A 17,442-nucleotide genomic window follows, 5' to 3' on the forward strand; every position below is an offset into this window, starting at 1 on the left:
AAGTATGCCACAATTGTGTTCAATAAAAAAGGAAATAGTAACACAAAAACAATAAAGAGGCTACAGTATATACAAAGAGTACCAGTACCAAGTCAATGTGCCGGGGTACGAGGTAGTAGAGATAATGAAGGTAATACAGTATGTATGCATGGGTAGGGGTAAAAGTGACTAGGCAATCATGATATATAAGAAACAGAGTAGCAGCAGCGTATGTGAAGTGTGAAAGTGTGTCTATGTGTGAGTGTGCATGTGTGTGGTGTCATGACGTTACCCTCTTTGGGTGTGGCGAGCCCCATCCCCCTCTCCCTGCCTCCCCCTTTCCTCATTCAACTAGGCTGCTGTGGTCAGAGAGACGTCGTAAATTCCTGAGGATCTCCTCATGGACACACAGTATAGAGAGAGTAAATTTTCATAGAGAACAGGGGAATGTCTTCCACCTCACAGAACCCGAGGTCCGAACAAATTTCATGTTCCGGAGAAAGTATAGAAGATCGGTGAAGAATCCAGCTATGAACTGGTCCATTTGTTACAACTTGGGGAAGCTCATGGGAGACGGTGTGGCCACATTACCATAACGCTGTTTATATAATGTAATTGTTGTTTAAGATGAATGAGTGAGTATAATACTGTTTACACAATTTTACAATGTGATTTTGGACTGTTAAATGAAGGAAAACTAAAAAAGGGAATTGGAGTTGGATTGGACTAAATTGGACTAAATCAGAGGACCGCCCCTGAGCCCAGTTAGGGTCAAGCGTCCTGGGACAGCGCTTTTCTGCAATTCCGAATAAAACCCAACTTTGAGAAATTATCACCAGACCATGTTTTTCTCCATTTGGAGAGGACAAAGGTTGTATCTTTAACCATACCACAGAATAAGAACAAGTCTTTGATATGAATTACTAGTCTACAGTTAGGAATTCGGTATCATTGAACGCGAAGAAAGACAACCGCCGAAACATCCATTCTATAACAATCCCCTCTAACCAATAACTATAACTATCCCCTCTAACCGAGAGAGAGAGAGAGAGAGCGAGGGAGAGAGAGAGGACAAAACTTTCCAAAAGAAACAAACTTTTCACCAGCGATCAAGATCGACACACTGAGCGTAAATATATATATATTGATTGCAATTCTTCCCGAATGAGTGAGTGTTCATGTGCAAAGGATTAGCATTTTAATTGTTATAATTAACTCTGTAGTGACTTCTTAGTCGACCCCCACTTCCCTTTTGTCTAACAAGCCGCCATGCCGGTTTAGCCCACTAGGGCACATTCTCCTATCATTTCATGTAACCATATTCACTGTTTGTTTATGCATTTCTGTGAATTACTTAGTTAGTAATAAATAAATGATTTAAGACAATTGATGTATGGATGACTCATAGTAAAGACTGGGTTCGTGCAGATAACCAACAATTTACGACGTTTGGAATGAGACTAACGTGAGGTAAAGTAAATAATTCATTAATTCGAAGACTAATTGATCAGATAAAATATCTGAAAGGTTATATTGGGAAATTATAACTTTGTAATCTGAATATTTTTCCTTGGTGCCCCGACTTCCTAGTTAATTACAGTTACATGATTAATCAGTTTAATTTCGTAATACTAATTACAGAGAATCTTTGATAAAAACTATAAGTCTTAATTTAATGATAGTAAAGACACGACAATGGTGTCAAGAGGCATGTTCGTGAGCGTATGTGTTTTGTGTGTGTGAGCATATGTAGTGTGTGTGTGTGTGTGTGTGTGTGTGTTGGAGTGTCAGTATAGCATGTGTGAGTGTGTGAGTAGAGTCTAGTGAGAGTGCATAGAGCCAGTGCAAAACAATTAAGATAAATAAATAAATAAATAATAAGGGAGGCGGGGGGGGGGGGGGGGGGGGGGGGGGGGGGGGGTCAATGTAAATTGTCCGGGTAACCATTTGAATCACTCTTATGGCTTGGGGTTAGAAGCTGTTCAGGTGCCTTTTGGTCCCACACTTCACATGCTGGTATCGCTTGCCGTGTGGTAGCAGAGAGAACAGCCTATGATGCCTGGAGTCTTTGACAATTTTTAGGGCCTTCCTCTGACACCACCTGGTATAGAGGTCCTGGATGGCAGGGAGTTTGGCCCAGTGATGTATTGGTCGGTACGCACTACCCTCTGTAGAGCTTTGCGGATGCCGAGCAGTTACCGTACCAAGCAGTGATGCAGCCAGTCAAGATGCTCTCAATGGTGCAGCTGTAGAACTTTTTGAGGATCTGAGGACCCATGTCAAATCTTTTCATCCTCCTGAGGAGGAAGAGGCGTTTTCGTGCCCTCTTCACGACTGTGTTGGTGTATTTGGACCATGATAGGTCCTTAGTGATGTGGACACCGAGGAACTTGAAACTCAGGAGGGGACTAAGCACGCACCTCTAAGGGCCCCCCGTGTTGAGGGTCAGCGTGGTGGATGTGTTGTTGCTTACCCTCACCACCTGGGGACGGTCTTACAGGAAGTCCAGGATCCAGTTGCAGAGGGAAGTGATCAGTCCCATGGTGCTTAGCTTAGTGATGAGCTTGGAGGGTACTATGGTGTTGAACGCTGATCTGTAGTCAACGAACACCATTTTCACATAGGTGTTGCTTTTGTCCAGGTGGGAAAGGGCAGTGTGGAGTGTGGATCTGTAGGGGTGGTATTCAAATTGGAGTGGGTCCAGGGTTTCTGGGATGATGGTGTTGATGTGAGCCTTGACCAGCCTTTCAAAGCATTTCATGGCTACAGATGTGAGGGCTACAGGCGGTAGTCATTTAGTCAGATTACCTTGGTGTTCTTAGGCACAGGGACTATGGTGATTTACTTAAAACGTGTAGGTTTTAGAGACTGGTCAGATAGTGGTTGAAAATGTTAGTGAACACACTTGCCAGCGCATGCTCCGAGCACACATCCTGGTAATCCATCTGGCGCTGCGGCCTTGTGAATGTTAACCTGCTCAAAGGTCTTACTCACATCGGCTATGGAGAGCGTGATCACACAGACATCCAGAACAGCTGGTGCTCTCACGCATGTTTCAGTGTTGCTTCCATCAGAGGGGGCATAGAAGGCATTTAGCTCGTCTGGTAGGCTTGCGTCACTGGGCAGCTCTGGGCTGGGTTTCCCTTTGTAATCCGTGATAGTTTTCAAGTCCTACCATATACGATGAGAATCAGAGCCGGTGTAGTAAGATTCGGTCTTAGTCCTGTATTGATGCTTTGCCTCCTCTGACGAGGAGGAGTAGTAAGGATCGGAGGACCAATGCCCAGCATGGTACGTGTTCATGCTCTTTATTAAAACAAGCACGTGAAACGACACATTAAATAACCAACTGAAACAGTGAAATAACCAACTGAAACAGTGAAATAACCAACTGAAACAGTGAAATAACCAACTGAAACAGTGAAATAACCAACTGAAACAGTGAAATAACCAACTGAAACAGTGAAATAACCAACTGAAACAGTGAAATAACCAACTGAAACAGTTCCGTGTGGAACACACAGACACAGAAAATAAACACCTACGAAACACAAGTGGGAAAAGGCTACCTAAGTATGATTCTCAATCAGAGACAACTAACAACACCTGCCTCTGATTAAGAACCATACCAGGCCAAACGCAAACACAACATATAAAACGGAACATAGACAAACCCACCCAACTCACGCCCTGACCATACTAAAACAAAGACCTAACAAAGGAACTAAGGTCAGAACGTGACACTTAGTGCCAGAATCGGTTTGTGGTGGTAAATAGACAGCTATGAAAAATACATATGAAATCTATCTTGGTAAATGGTATGGTCTACAGAGCATCATGAGGTATTCTAACTCAGGCGAGCAGAACCTCGAGACTTCCTTAATATTAGTGATCGCACTCCAGCTGTTGTTAATAAAGAGACACCCTCCTCTGATCTTACCGAACTCTAAGAGCACTATGTAAATAAAAAATAGAAAAGTACCCTCACCTGATCATCCTCGGGCACCACAGAGAACTTCCTCTCCGACAGCTCCCGCACGCCATCCTCGATGGTAGTGGACCCTGGGGTTGGAGCCTGGCTGTTTTGGGGCCCAGTACCGATGAAGGAGAACTTACGTGCCGTTGCTAATGGATTTAAGATAATCGACTGTTTACGTTTCTCCACCACTGTGAGACCGTCGCCCCCGGCGATGGTGATGCCTTGAGGTCCCGTGTTGCCGTTGATGACCGAAGGCGGGGGCTGGCGGAAGGACTGGCGGATGGGCTCGTGGCCACGGAGGACAGCGGATTCGTCGATGGAGACACGTCGGAGGGTCTCGGTGAGGATGGAGCTGCGGCGTTCGGCTTTGATGTTGTCGTAGGCCTCCAGGCCCAGGAGCAGGGAGCTGAAGTCTGGTCTCTTGGCCTGCAGCTGGGAGAAGGAGCCGTAGAAGTAACACACTCCGTTGTGAAGCAGAAGGATCTTGTCTGCTCTCTTAAGGTGGTCCAGCTTACTGGTGACCACGATACGAGTCTTGGAGGACATCAGTTTACACAGACACCTGGCAAGAGAAAATACGTGTATCCTTTGTTTAGTTTATCAACCTTTACTTTAACAGACAGGCATGAAGTGACCTTTGGAAAACATGTAGATTCACATTGTAAAAAAAGTTTCACATTGCTTTTCAATCATGTGCTTGCCCTCATTTCTGAGAGGAAAGATGCTGATAACACAAATGTCTGAAAATTAGATCAAAGGTCATGAATGTCAGACACAAAGTTACATTTCTTCAAAAAGCCCACACCTCACCACCTAACCCAATTGCTCAATAGGTTAAAGACAACAAGACCTTGATCTTAACCTTCTCTCTTCACCTTAACCATTTACCCAGCAAATCCCCCACCTTCATCTCCCAGACTCAACCCATCCCCCAACCTCATCTCCCAGACCCCAGCCCATCCCCCACCCTCATCTCCCAGACCCCAGCCCATCCCCCAACCTCATCTCCCAGACCCCAGCCCATCCCCCAACCTCATCTCCTAGACCCCAGCCCACCCCCCACCCTCATCTCCCAGACCCCAGCCCACCCCCCACCATCATCTCCCAGACCCCAGCCCATCCCCCAACCTCATCTCCCAGACCCCAGCCCACCCCCCACCCTCATCACCCAGACCCCAGCCTACCCCCCACCCTCATCTCCCACCCCCCACCCTCACCTCCCAGACCCCATCCCCCAACCTCATCTCCCAGACCCTCGCCCATATGAAAGCTTCAGTGTTGAGCCACAGACAGACCTCTCAAAGATCTCTTTCTCTGTCACAATGTCCAGGTGGGTGAAAGGCGAATCCAACAGGTAGAGGTCAGCATCCTTGTACACGGCTCTGTAAAAGCACACACATACACGCACACACGCACACACACACACAGACACACACACACACACACACACACACACACACACACACACACACACACACACACACACACACACACACACACACACACACACACACACACACACACAGACACACAGACGTACACACACATAGAGATGCACACTCATACACAGATACACAGAGATGCACACACACAAATATAATTGGAAGTAAGTAATAAATCAAACAGGCATCTAATTAGGAAGTCAAGTCCTAGTGGGATTCAATTCAGTTTAAATGATACATCTGGCCAAACTGGCAGTGATGCTCTCAGTTAAGTGGGAGCAAATGGAGACAGGGACAATAAAACCAATAAATAATGCATATGTTCAGAATGTTGAACTAGACATAGAGATTTAATGGGAGTAACCAGAAATATTAGATCATAAAACACTACAGTTATAGGAGCTGGACTAGATGTCTTCACGGATCCACCCGAACCCGAATACCCGAGACTCGAGCGAGTCTGGGTCCAAAATTCAAACTTTTTGCTCGGGTCCTGGTCAGGTCCTGTTTGATTGTCATCGAGTCTCGGGTCTATGTAGCTACAGCTGATAGACACGAGTGGATCCAACCAGGGTTCTGCATATATGACTTATAAAGCCCTTTTTACATCAACAGATTTCACAAAGTACATATACAGAAACCCAACTTAAAACCCCAAACAGCAACAATTCAGATGTAGAAGCATGCCTAGAGCATATTAAGTTTACGCTAATAAGGTTCATTTATTGACTTATAGAAGGCCTAGCCAACATATAAAGGCCTATTTGTTAACCAGAAGAGCAATTTGACTGATAAACATATTTTTTTGGTCACTCGGTCCAATCGGGTCTGTTCTGGGTCTGGTTGTTGTTGGGTCCATTCAGGTTCGGGTCTGAGAGTACCGGGTCCGTTCAGGTCTGACTTTTTGGACCCGAGAAAACCTCTAAGCTGAACGAGCAGTCAGATGAAAGCATTGATACTGTAGTAATCATCTTTTTCATGGGGCATTATGACCAGAAATCACTATCCATACACTGTCCCATACATTTAATGAGTCTCAACACTAGTCATGACTTCAAAAAATCAACCACAGTGTTTTGCTGAGTAGATCTTTTATAATGAACGGGGGAGATTTAATGAATGAATGTTGCCATGGTGACAGATGGTGAAAGGTGCTGGGGGTGAGTGATGCATGCTAAAAGACAGGTGTGTGCCTATAGGTACCTACCTGGCCAGACCTATCCTTGCCCTCTGACCTCCACTAAGGGTCACCCCTCCCTCCATAAGAGGCGTCTTGTCTTTCTCCGGCAGCAGGGCCAGATCCTGAGGCGAGAGCAGCGGGGGTTTAGATACATGTTTGAGATGCACACACACAAATCAAAAGCTGAAATATGAAATGTAGGGGAGTAGGGACATCATAGCCCTACTAGGGGAGCCCGACATCATAGCCTTACTAAATGTAGGGGAGTAGGGACATCATAGCCCTACTAAATGTAGGGGAGTAGGGACATCATAGCCCTAATTAAATGTAGGGGAGTAGGGACATCATAGCTCGACTAAATGTAGGGGAGTAGGGACATCATAGCCCTACTAAATGTAGGGGAGTAGGGACATCATAGCCCTACTAAATGTAGGGGAGTAGGGACATCATAGCCCTACTAAATGTAGGGGAGTAGGGACATTATAGCCCTACTAAATGTAGGGGAGTAGTGACATCATAGCCCTACTAAATGTAGGGGAGTAGGGACATCATAGCCCTACTAAATGTAGGGGAGTAGGGACATCATAGCCCTACTAAATGTAGGGGAGTAGGGACATCATAGCCCTACTAAATGTAGGGGAGTGGGGACATTATAGCCCTACTAAATGTAGGGGAGTAGGGACATCATAGCCCTACTAAATGTAGGGGAGTAGGGACATCATAGCCCTACTAAATGTAGGGGAGAGGGACATCATAGCCCTACTAAATGTAGGGGAGTAGGGACATCATAGCCCTACTAAATGTAGGGGAGTAGGGACATCATAGCCCTACTAAATGTAGGGGAGTAGGGACATCATAGCCCTACTAAATGTAGGGGAGTAGGGACATCATAGCCCTACTAAATGTAGGGGAATAGGGACATCATAGCCCTACTAAATGTAGGGGAGTAGGGACATCATAGCTCTACTAAATGTAGGGGAGTAGGGACATCATAGCCCTACTAAATGTAGGGGAGTAGGGACATCATAGCCCTATTAAATGTAGGGGAGTAGGGACATCATAGCTCTACTAAATGTAGGGGAGTAGGGACATCATAGCCCTACTAAATGTAGGGGAGTAGGGACATCATAGCCCTACTAAATGTAGGGGAATAGGGACATCATAGCTCGACTAAATGTAGGGGAGAGGGACATCATAGCTGTACTAAATGTAGGGGAGTAGGGACATCATAGCTGTACTAAATGTAGGGGAGTAGGGACATTATAGCCCTACTAAATGTAGGGGAGTAGGGACATTATAGCTCGACTAAATGTAGGGGAGAGGGACATCATAGCCCTACTAAATGTAGGGGAGTAGGGACATCATAGCCCTACTAAATGTAGGGGAGTAGGGACATCATAGCCCTACTAAATGTAGGGGAGTAGAGACATCATAGCCCTACTAAATGTAGGGGAGTAAGGACATTATAGCTCTACTAAATGTAGGGGAGTAGGGACATCATAGCTCTACTAAATGTAGGGGAGTAGGGACATTATAGCTCGACTAAATGTAGGGGAGAGGGACATCATAGCCCTACTAAATGTAGGGGAGTAGGGACATCATAGCCCTACTAAATGTAGGGGAGTAGGGACATCATAGCTCTACTAAATGTAGGGGAGTAGGGACATCATAGCCCTACTAAATGTAGGGGAGTAGGGACATCATAGCCCTACTAAATGTAGGGGAGTAGGGACATTATAGCTTGACTAAATGTAGGGGAGTAGGGACATTATAGCCCTACTAAATGTAGGGGAGTAGGGACATCATAGCCCTACTAAATGTAGGGGAGTAGGGACATCATAGCCCTACTAAATGTAGGGGAGTAGGGACATTATAGCCCTACTAAATGTAGGGGAGTAGGGACATCATAGCCCTACTAAATGTAGGGGAGTAGGGACATCATAGCGCTACTAAATGTAGGGGAATAGGGACATCATAGCCCTACTAAATGTAGGGGAGTAGGGACATCATAGCTCTACTAAATGTAGGGGAGTAGGGACATCATAGCCCTACTAAATGTATGGGAGTAGGGACATCATAGCCCTACTAAATGTAGGGGAGTAGGGACATCATAGCTCTACTAAATGTAGGGGAGTAGGGACATCATAGTCCTACTAAATGTAGGGGAGTAGGGACATCATAGCCCTACTAAATGTAGGGGAATAGGGACATCATAGCTCGACTAAATGTAGGGGAGAGGGACATCATAGCTGTACTAAATGTAGGGGAGTAGGGACATCATAGCTGTACTAAATATAGGGGAGTAGGGACATTATAGCCCTACTAAATGTAGGGGAGAGGGACATCATAGCTCTACTAAATGTAGGGGAGTAGGGACATCATAGCCCTACTAAATGTAGGGGAGTAGGGACATCATAGCCCTACTAAATGTAGGGGAGTAGGGACATCATAGCCCTACTAAATGTAGGGGAGTAGAGACATCATAGCCCTACTAAATGTAGGGGAGTAAGGACATTATAGCTCTACTAAATGTAGGGGAGTAGGGACATCATAGCTCTACTAAATGTAGGGGAGTAGGGACATCATAGCCCTACTAAATGTAGGGGAGTAGGGACATCATAGCTCGACTAAATGTAGGGGAGTAGGGACATCATAGCCCTACTAAATGTAGGGGAGTAGGGACATCATAGCCCTACTAAACGTGTTGAGGAAAACAAAATCAAAAGTTCAATACCTTATTGTTTACATCTGTGTTAACAGACATAACAGACTGAGACGGCAGCTAAAGAAATCTATGACTTCTGAAAGAATGTTGACAACAAACTGGGCAAAGACTCAATTCAACGTCCCCTAGTTTTTCTGTCCAGTGTTTAAATGGGAAATTAAATTAACCTGTTGAAAATGTACAACTTCTTGAGTTTGGCAAATCCAATTCCTTTTCCACATTGGGATACAGCCGCAGCGTAATCAAATCACATGTCCTTAAAGCTATTTAAAAAAGCTATTTACAGTATAAGTACCAAGCTGAAAGACACAATGGTTTGATTTCAAAAGTCTAATAGCACCACATCAAAAATACCAAACCAGAAACACTGAAACATAAAAGGAGAATGAAAAACCGATCACAGCTGAGGATAAATTCATTATTAACTATTTCAAACACAAACGTCTGACACACAGGTACACCAACATGTAAAATAATGAATGGAGTCAGACAGTGATGGAACACAGTCTACCATCATAAAACCTCCTACCTTTTTTAATGCTACTTCCGCTGTCCAAAAGGAAGGCATTGGGAATTAAGTTAACATGTTGTTTAACAGGTCTTAAAACACAGCAAGTGGAAAAGGGCACCTTGTGTGTCTCATACTGAACAAAGCCACTGCATTCGTTCCAAATGGCACCCTGTTCCCTATATAGTGCCCTTCTTTTTGAACAGTAGCCTGGTCAAAAGTAGTGCACTTTATAGGGAATAGATTGCCATTTGGAACGTGTCCGCTGTTAGGCTGGAGCTGAAACCTACAAGCTAACCAAGGGCAAATGTGTCAAATCCATGGGGTTTACAAGACACAGCCCACCAATGGAAGATGTCTGGTCCTGGGACAGGCCACAATAGTCTGCAGCACAATCACAAGCCCTACTAAACACAGTCTGATTCGTCTGGGCACACAGAAACAGGTGTCTCTCTTTTCTCTCTGTCTCAGACCACGTACACCAAATTGCCTTTGTCATATTACTCACTTTGAGAGATTTCATATTCATGACTCTTCTAAAGTCGCTCAATTGACAGTGTGGATAAAGGTAGACGGTGCAGTTACATACGAGGGAATGGTCACTATCGTGAGCTGTCAAAGCGATTAAATATGTTCATACAGTAGTGTTTGCTTTAAACACACTCTGATGTTGGTCAAACAGCCATTGTGTAACACACCATCCACTTTATCTGTGGCAAATCATCAATACCCCAGGGCATGAGTGGTGCCAATTGGCCACTCTAATCATTTTTACACCTTCTCAAAAGTCAAAATGTAAAACCAATGATAACTACTGTATAGTAGCTCTGCTGCCCAGAGTTTTCTGGTCAGGTCATGTAGTCAGGAAAAACTCCTGATCCTAAATATACACAGATACACATATTGACAATGAGTGCTAGTCTAATCTACATCAATGCCTGTGTCTCTGAGCAAGCTGATATTCCGTCCCAATGACATAATGTGGTGCATCCATGGCAACGGGAGTGTCTGGGACAGTAATCCAGTGACACGGCCCCCCTGCTGAGGCAGCACTTTGAACACACTGCCCACGACTTAACAATGGGGCTCCACAAAGGGATGGGACGGCATTGTGTGTGTGTGTGTGTGTGTGTGTGTGTGTGTGTGTGTGTGTGTGTGTGTGTGTGTGTGTGTGTGTGTGTGTGTGTGTGTGTGTGTGTGTGTGTGTGTGTGTGTGCACAAACTGGAGAAATATGACACATCAACGCCTCACAAAGGCTACTGGGTAGACAGTCAAGTAGAACATATGAGTCAAGGGAGAAGAAGAGAGAATTGGGTTGGGAATGAGAGAGTAGCAACAGAACAGGGGGAGGTTGAGAGAGTAGCAACAGAACAGGGGGAGGTTGAGAGTAACAACAGAACAGGGGGAGGTTGAGAGAGTTGCAACAGAACAGGGGGAGGTTGAGAGAGTAGCAACAGAACAGGGGGAGGTTGAGAGTAACAACAGAACAGGGGGAGGTTGAGAGAGTAGCAACAGAACAGGGGGAGGTTGAGAGAGTAGCAACAGAACAGGGGGAGGTTGAGAGAGTTGCAACAGAACAGGGGAGGTTGAGAGAGTAGCAACAGAACAGGGGAGGTTGAGAGAGTAGCAACAGAACAGGGGGATGTTGAGAGAGTAGCAACAGAACAGAGGGAGGTTGAGAGAGTAGCAACAGAACAGGGGGAGGTTGAGAGTAGCAACAGAACAGGGGGAGGTTGAGCGAGTAGCAACAGAACAGGGGGAGGTTGAGAGAGTAGCAACAGAACAGCGGGAGGTTGAGAGAGTAGCAACAGAACAGGGGGAGGTTGAGAGTAGCAACAGAACAGGGGGAGGTTGAGAGTAGCAACAGAACAGGGGGAGGTTGAGAGAGTAGCAGCAGAACAGGGGGAGGTTGAGAGAGTAGCAACAGAACAGGAGGAGGTTGAGAGAGTAGCAACAGAACAGGGGGAGGTTGAGAGAGTAGCAACAGAACAGGGGGAGGTTGAGAGAGTAGCAACACAACAGGGGGGGGGTTAGATAGTAGCAATAGAACAGGGGGAGGCTGAGAGTAGCAACAGAACAGGGGGAGGTTGAGAGTAGCAACAGAACAGGGGGAGGTTGAGAGAGTAGCAGCAGAACAGGGGGAGGTTGAGAGAGTAGCAACAGAACAGGAGGAGGTTGAGAGAGTAGCAACAGAACAGGGGGAGGTTGAGAGAGTAGCAACAGAACAGGGGGAGGTTGAGAGAGTAGCAACACAACAGGGGGGGTTAGAGAGTAGCAATAGAACAGGGGGAGGCTGAGAGAGTAGCCACAGAACAGGGGGAGATTGAGAGAGTAGCAACAGAACAGAGGAGGCTGAAAGTAGCAACAGAACAGGGGGAAGTTGAGAGATTAGCAACAGAACAGCGGGAGGTTGAGAGTAGCAACAGAACAGGGGGAGGTTGAGAGTAGCAACAGAACAGGGGGAGGTTGAGAGTAGCAACAGAACAGGGGGAGGTTGAGAGTAAAAACAGAACAGGGGGAGGTTGAGAGAGTAGCAACAGAACAGGGGGAGGTTGAGAGAGTAGCAACAGAACAGGGGAGGTTGAGAGAGTAGTAACAGAACAGCGGGCGGTTGAGAGAGTAGCCACAGAGCAGGGGGAGGTTGAGAGAGTAGCAACAGAACAGGGGGAGGTTGCGAGAGTAGCAACAGAACAGGGGGAGGTTGAGAGTGACAACAGAACAGGGGGAGGTTGAGAGTAACAACAGAACAGGGGGAGGTTGAGAGAGTAGCAACAGAACAGGGGGAGGTTGAGAGTAGCAACAGAACAGGGGGAGGTTGAGAGTAGCAACAGAACAGGGGGAGGTTGAGAGAGTAGCAACAGAACAGGGGGAGGTTGAGAGAGTAAGCAACACAACAGGGGGAGGTTGAGAGAGTAGCAACAGAACAGGGGGAGGTTGAGAGAGTAGCAACAGAACAGGGGGAGGTTGAGAGAATAGCAACAGAACAGGGGGAGGTTGAGAGTAGCAACAGAACAGGGGGAGGTCGAGAGTAAAAACAGAACAGGGGGAGGTTGAGAGAGTAGCAACAGAACAGGGGGAGGTTGAGAGAGTAGCAACAGAACAGGGGGAGGTTGAGAGTAGCAACAGAACAGGGGGAGGTTGAGAGTAAAAACAGAACAGGGGGAGGTTGAGAGAGTAGCAACAGAACAGGGGGAGGTTGAGAGAGTAGCAACAGAACAGGGGAGGTTGAGAGAGTAGTAACAGAACAGCGGGAGGTTGAGAGAGTAGCCACAGAGCAGGGGGAGGTTGAGAGAGTAGCAACAGAACAGGGGGAGGTTGCGAGAGTAGCAACAGAACAGGGGGAGGTTGAGAGTAACAACAGAACAGGGGGAGGTTGAGAGTAACAACAGAGCAGGGGGAGGTTGAGAGAGTAGCAACAGAACAGGGGGAGGTTGCGAGAATAGCAACAGAACAGGGGGAGGTTGAGAGTAACAACAGAACAGGGGGAGGTTGAGAGTAACAACAGAACAGGGGGAGGTTGAGAGAGTAGCAACAGAACAGGGGGAGGTTGAGAGTGACAACAGAACAGGGGGAGGTTGAGAGTAACAACAGAACAGGGGGAGGTTGAGAGAGTAGCAACAGAACAGGGGGAGGTTGCGAGTAGCAACAGAACAGTGGGAGGTTGAGAGTAGCAACAGAACAGGGGGAGGTTGAGAGAGTAGCAACAAAACAGGGGGAGGTTGAGAGAGTAGCAACACAACAGGGGGGGTTGAGAGAGTAGCAACAGAACAGGGGGAGGTTGAGAGAGTAGCAACAGAACAGGGGGAGGTTGAGAGAGTAGCAACAGAACAGGGGGAGGTTGAGAGAGTAGCAACAGAACAGGGGGAGGTTGAGAGAGTAGCAACACAACAGGTGGGCTTGAGAGAGTAGCAACAGAACAGGGGGAGGTTGAGAGAGTAGCAACAAAACAGGGGGAGGTTGAGAGAGTAGCAACAGAACAGGGGGAGGTTGAGAGAGTAGCAACAGAACAGCGGGAGGTTGAGAGAGTAGCAACAGAACAGGGGGAGGTTGAGAGAGTAGCAACAGAACAGGGGGAGGTTGAGAGAGTTGCAACAGAACAGGGGGAGGTTGAGAGAGTTGCAACAGAACAGGGGGAGGTTGAGAGAGTAGCAACAGAACAGGGGGAGGTTGAGAGAGTTGCAACAGAACAGGGGGAGGTTGAGAGAGTAGCAACAGAACAGGGGGAGGTTGAGAGAGTAGCAACAGAACAGGGGGAGGTTGAGAGAGTAGCAACAGAACAGGGGGAGGTTGAGAGAGTAGCAACAGAACAGGGGGAGGTTGCGAGTAGCAACAGAACAGTGGGAGGTTGAGAGTAGCAACAGAACAGGGGGAGGTTGAGAGAGTAGCAACAAAACAGGGGGAGGTTGAGAGAGTAGCAACACAACAGGGGGGGTTGAGAGAGTAGCAACAGAACAGGGGGAGGTTGAGAGAGTAGCAACAGAACAGGGGGAGGTTGAGAGAGTAGCAACAGAACAGGGGGAGGTTGAGAGAGTAGCAACAGAACAGGGGGAGGTTGAGAGAGTAGCAACACAACAGGTGGGCTTGAGAGAGTAGCAACAGAACAGGGGGAGGTTGAGAGAGTAGCAACAAAACAGGGGGAGGTTGAGAGAGTAGCAACAGAACAGGGGGAGGTTGAGAGAGTAGCAACAGAACAGCGGGAGATTGAGAGAGTAGCAACAGAACAGGGGGAGGTTGAGAGAGTAGCAACAGAACAGGGGGAGGTTGAGAGAGTAGCAACAGAACAGGGGGAGGTTGAGAGAGTAGCAACACAACAGGTGGGCTTGAGAGAGTAGCAACAGAACAGGGGGAGGTTGAGAGAGTAGCAACAAAACAGGGGGAGGTTGAGAGAGTAGCAACAGAACAGGGGGAGGTTGAGAGAGTAGCAACAGAACAGCGGGAGGTTGAGAGAGTAGCAACAGAACAGGGAGAGGTTGCGAGTAGCAACAGAACAGGGGGAGGTTGAGAGAGTAGCAACAGAACAGGGGGAGGTTGAGAGAGTAGCAACAGAACAGGGGGAGGTTGAGAGAGTAGCAACAGAACAGGGGGAGGTTGAGAGTAGCAACAGAACAGGGGGAGGTTGAGAGAGTAGCAACAGAACAGGGGGAGGTAAAAAAACAAACAAAGCAAAAGAACAAAGCAAAGACAAAGGAAAGACAAAGGAAAGACAAAGGAAAGACAAAGGAAAGACAAAGGAAAGACAAAGGAAAGACAAAGGAAAGACAAAGGAAAGACAAAGGAAAGACAAAGGAAAGACAAAGGAAAGACAAAGGAAAGACAAAGGAAAGACAAAGGAAAGCAGAAAAAGTAAAGAAACATCTGACACAATCACATCAAAGACCAGACCTGAGACCAAAGGAATTCTAACCAAGTTAACAAACAACAAGGTTACATATTTCAGTCCACCGTACCTCCTCCAGCTGACATGCCTTGATGACAGAGGTGTAGCGGAATTCGTCGTAGGTCAGACCAAACAGGATGTTGTCACGGATGGTTCCGGGCATGATCCAGGAGGTCTGGGGGGAGAAGGAGATCCGCCCACTGTGTTTGATCTTCCCCTCTGACGGGACCAGCTCTCCCAGGATCATCATTAGCAGGGAACTCTGTGGGGAGACACAGAATTAAAGACAACAGACACAGATAAAATACAATTTTATCTCTATGGAAGACACACATTAGTGTGTGTGTTAGATTCCAGATGCAACTTCAGGAGTCTGATGGGACATTGGGCTGACATTTGTGGACTCCCTTAGTTGAGCATCTCTATGGTGCCTGACAATGGAAAATAACCCTAACCTAAAGTGTCAGTTTTCACACCATTTGTTTTTGCCTGTCACCAAAAGCAGATCTATAATTTCTAGGAATACTACTTACCAGTTGGCAGGTAAAATGTGTCCGTCGCTATCAAAAAACGCATTTAGAACCAGTTTTTATCCAGAGTCTTCCACTAGCCTACGACTAACATTTTCCACCGGAAACACTTGCTTCTTTGTGTTTCCAGTGGAAAATGTCAATAGCAGGCTAATCGTTGGAATGGAAGACACTCTGACATAATGAGATGTGAGAAATACAGGGACTGCAGTTGGCACATTTACAGAAATGTTGATTCATGTACACTGTTCGTGTCAAATCAAATCAACCCAAAAAAGTTAACTACAATGGCCCAGACCTCCTCCATCCACCCCAGTGTTCCCTGACAGACAGTGAGTGGTAGTGGTACCTTTCCAGAGCCGGTGGACCCAGCCACGGCCAGCATCTGTCCCTTCTCCAGATACAGGCTGATGTTCTTGAGGACGGGAGTAACATATAGGTTGGTGAAGAACAGCCCTACGTCACCGTTAGGGTGGCCGTTAGACTTGTTCTCCTGCTTTATCTTCTCAAACAACTCCCCGATACCCTGGAGAGGGGGAGAGAGTTGGGGGAGAAATAGAGACAGAGTGAGTGAGGGAGAGAGAGGGGGGGGGAGAGGGAGAGAGAGGGTGAGAAAAAAGAGAGGGTGGGAGAGAGAGAGGGTGGGAGAGAGAGAGGGTGAGAGAGAGAGAGGGAGAGAGAGAGAGAGAGGATGAGAAAGAAAGAGGGTGGGAGAGAGAGAGGGTGAGAGAGCGAGAGAGAGAGAGAGAGAGAGAGAGGGTGGGAGAGAGAGAGGGAGAGAGAGAGAGGGTGAGAGAGAGAGAGGGAGAGAGAGAGCGGGTGAGAAGAAAGAGAGAGGGTGGGAGAGAGAGAGGGTGAGAGAGCGAGAGAGAGAGAGGGTGAGAAATAGCTTTACATTATATAAAATGTAAATTTCTCTCATACAATATGACTAGACCAGCTTGTCTGAAAGAGTGAGCTCATGTGTGTACAACTCTGGTTGTATTAGAAATACTATTTGTGCATAAAGGGGACAACAGACTAGTGATACAATGCTCTGATGGTGGCTTTATGCTGAAATGTCTCAGCCATCCAGCTGGGAAAATGAGAAAGATGAGAAAGTATTTTTTGGTCATTTATTTTCAAGATTCTGGGAATCACTGAGAAATAGGAGACTCTTCAGCCCCAAAGAAAAAAGGCCTCAAATGCCAGTTTTGGCCCCTAATCCATCAACATTTCCATAGAAATCAAATCACTGGTGAGAGTTCTGTAGGAGAGAAACGGTGAACCTGGTTGGTTTGTTAAATCATTTACCTGGTGACGTTTTATGGGTCAGTGATCTTCTAATGCCAAGGGCTTCCGTCACTTCTATAGCTTACACTGCGTCACATTCATATTCAAATGAGCTGACGTACATGCAGTCCACAATAAAGACCAGTCTGACAACTCTGGCCTATTTCCAAAACAACTTTCACAGGAGGAGACGCTGGGATAGAATCCTGGATGTGATAAATGAATGGATTCCTAACCAGATTTTCCCAGCATAGAATAGGTTTAGTATAGTTTACCACCATCCAGCATAGAATAGGTTTAGTATAATTTACCACCATGCAGCATAGAATAGGTTTAGTATAGTTTACCACCATGCAGCATAGAATAGGTTTAGTATAGTTTACCACCATCCAGCATAGAATAGGTTTAGTATAATTTACCACCATGCAGCATAGAATAGGTTTAGTATA

General features: G+C 46.6%; 1 protein-coding gene across 1 annotated transcript in view; it reads right to left on the reverse strand.

The window, feature by feature from the left end:
- LOC139382863 (cystic fibrosis transmembrane conductance regulator-like) overlaps positions 1-17,442 on the reverse strand; it is a 75,655-nt gene that overhangs the window by 37,599 nt on the left and 20,614 nt on the right. The window contains exons 11-15 of the mRNA XM_071127107.1: positions 16,071-16,247; positions 15,262-15,453; positions 6,608-6,702; positions 5,254-5,340; positions 3,968-4,520 (exon numbers count right to left, since the gene is read on the reverse strand). Coding sequence (XP_070983208.1) covers positions 3,968-4,520; positions 5,254-5,340; positions 6,608-6,702; positions 15,262-15,453; positions 16,071-16,247 — 1,104 coding nt within the window. The remainder of the gene's footprint in view (positions 1-3,967; positions 4,521-5,253; positions 5,341-6,607; positions 6,703-15,261; positions 15,454-16,070; positions 16,248-17,442) is intronic.

The sequence above is a fragment of the Oncorhynchus clarkii genome, chromosome 2, assembly GCF_045791955.1.
Source record: "Oncorhynchus clarkii lewisi isolate Uvic-CL-2024 chromosome 2, UVic_Ocla_1.0, whole genome shotgun sequence".
Lineage (NCBI taxonomy): Eukaryota > Metazoa > Chordata > Actinopteri > Salmoniformes > Salmonidae > Oncorhynchus > Oncorhynchus clarkii.